The following is a 2500-nucleotide window of genomic DNA, read 5'->3' as shown; positions in this document are numbered from 1 at the left end:
TGTGGTTGATGGTGACCCCATTGCATAGAGTTTACATGGTGTCCTGGCTGCAATCTGGCAATCCAGTACTATTCTCCTGGACCAGCTGAGGGGTGTGGACATACTTCTCTGAGAGGGGAAAAGAAATTGATGAGACTACTGCAATTACCGAGGGATTGCACTGCTCAGCGTACCAGGCAATGTTCTCATCCTGAGTTGCATCAGAGACCATCTACTAAGGCATCAGAGCATGATTCACTCCCGGCAAGTACACAATAGCCCACATTTTGGCATTTGGGTCATTGAAGAATGCCGTTCTGAGTTTGGTTGTGGGCTGCCTGCATTGACCTCAAAAAGCAATTCAGCTCGGTACATTGCAAATCACTCTTGGAGTTCCTGATACTCAGGGGAATTCTGACAAGGATTATTGGAGTAATAGATCGCCTGTATATTGGTACTTAGAGTGCTGTAAAGTCTAGTTTCTTCAGGAGTGAGGCGTGGCTTGCACTAACACATTTCAACACTTGTATGAACTGGGTAATATAATGGCCAATGAACTTGCTGATAATGTTGCCATCCTGTCTGAGTCTCTGGAAACCCTAATGGTGACTCTTGCTACATTCTGGAAGTAGGTGAAGCTCTTGAGTTTAGAGGTGTCATGGACCGATACCAAGATCCATAATTTTAGGGGACTACTAGGAGAATTTATTTAATCTATGCTTATGACGAGGATACCGAAGTGACACAGAGTAGTCAGTGACATTGGTATGTCAGACCATGAAGTCAGTAGAATTACTAGCAGGGCAGCAGGTGCCACGAGCTTACTCAACAAGAATATTTAGAAAACAAGCAAGCTACACGTCTTTAAGGTGTTCCATGCTTTGGTGTCTTGTCTAGATGCCTTTTACAAGAGGATCATGCGGTATGGCTGGCAGGACCATGTCATGTCCAACCAACGACTATATTATGAGACCCGCTTAGAACTTGTTAATTCCACAGTCTGGGACCACCTACTCAATCTATACTAGCTCCTTGCTCGCTTCCCTGAGAATGATCCTACTTACTAAGTTATTCCTTCCCGAGACAATCTGAGAAATCATGACTTGGGTAGATTGATCAGATCTTTTGTGAAAAGTAAGGGGATTACCACACCAGAATCTGATGCAAAATATCCGGAGACAGACTATGTTCCAATTCCAAAATAGGTCAGAAATGTTCACACCAGACGCTCAAGTTGTAAAAATATAGTCCTGCCAATGGTAGACCAACGCTGAGGATGGCAAAAGGGCGCTCGCCAAGAAAGCCATGAAACTAGATTAACAAATTAATGGTACTACATTGGGTCTAAACTCGGTTCTTGCGAATTTTATGTTTTCTTTCTATTCTCCCTCCTGACACGATTTGCTTTCGTCATGTTAATGATATTTTTTTCTATGTTGCAAATGAACCATTCGGATTTCGATGATAAAAATAAACTTAGCAACCTCGCTCGTACTATCAATTTTAAAGTAGATCGAGAAGATTCAGGTAAATTACCTTTTCTCGAAGTTCTTTTATTTATGTAAATAGCTTGCTTAAGCTTTCGGTTTATTGGAACCTATTTGCGAGATGGAAATGTCATGGTCATTCCCGTAATACTCAGCAGGAGAGTGCCAGCAATCTATTAATTATTCCGCACAACCCGTCCCTCAGTGAAAAATGCCATATGTTTAAAGGAACTGGAATTGACATTGTTTTTACGTATCAACAAACACTCACACACACACGCACACACACACACACGTGTACGTGTGTATGTGTGTGTGTGTGTGTGTGTGTGTGTGTGTGTGTGTTTGTGTGTGTGTGTGTGTGTGTGTGTGTGTGTGTGTGTGTGTGTGTGTGTGTGTGTATGTGTGTGTGTGTGTGTTCGCGCGCGCGCTTATGTCGTCCATAAGATGTTAATAGATGTTAATAAGCAAATAGGATTCGATTTTGATGGCCAAAAACGTGATGTAGAGAAGAGTAAAACACATTTCATTTCAATGCCGGTAAATTAAGTTTATTTGGTCAGTATTCCAAATTTATCTTCATTTAGTATGTAATCAGTCAGTATCCCAATTTATTTTAATTTCTGAGGCTAGATAATATCCAATCAACTTTCTGCATCCGTTGCAATTTCCATTTATTCTACTCCTTGCCTTCCTCCGTGGCAACAAATCAAATTAAAATAGACTTTCGATACACATCAGCGGGATGCCTTGGGAAAGCTCAAATCCGAACAGCCTCCAGACACTCGTTCACCAAGCACTCTCCCTGCACGCAGAAACCACGTTCGCTGTCGAACAAGTGGCCCTCTGGACATGACAACGGCTCTCCCACCGCGCTCCCTGCGGCGCAGATGTGGAAACGGCTGCAGTCGATCGTGTCCGGAAATGCCCCGTCGTCGCAGCCGCATACAAAGGGACGAGGTCGAAGGTCCTCTGCCGGCACGCATTTTGCAGAGCCTTCGTCGTAGAGCTCGCCAGCGCTGCATTCGAACACT

General features: G+C 43.5%; 1 protein-coding gene across 1 annotated transcript in view; it reads right to left on the bottom strand.

The window, feature by feature from the left end:
• Positions 1-1995: 1995 nt before the first annotated feature.
• The window catches only part of LOC125042165, a 2572-nt gene continuing 2067 nt past the window's right edge, over positions 1996-2500 (bottom strand). Inside the window, exon 5 of the mRNA XM_047637637.1 lies at positions 1996-2500. This exon is cut by the window's right edge and continues 65 nt beyond it. Coding sequence (XP_047493593.1) covers positions 2227-2500 — 274 coding nt within the window. The 3' untranslated portion in view covers positions 1996-2226.

This window comes from Penaeus chinensis, chromosome 31, assembly GCF_019202785.1.
Source record: "Penaeus chinensis breed Huanghai No. 1 chromosome 31, ASM1920278v2, whole genome shotgun sequence".
Classification (NCBI taxonomy): Eukaryota; Metazoa; Arthropoda; class Malacostraca; order Decapoda; family Penaeidae; genus Penaeus; species Penaeus chinensis.
This window is presented reverse-complemented; position numbering and strand designations above follow the sequence as displayed.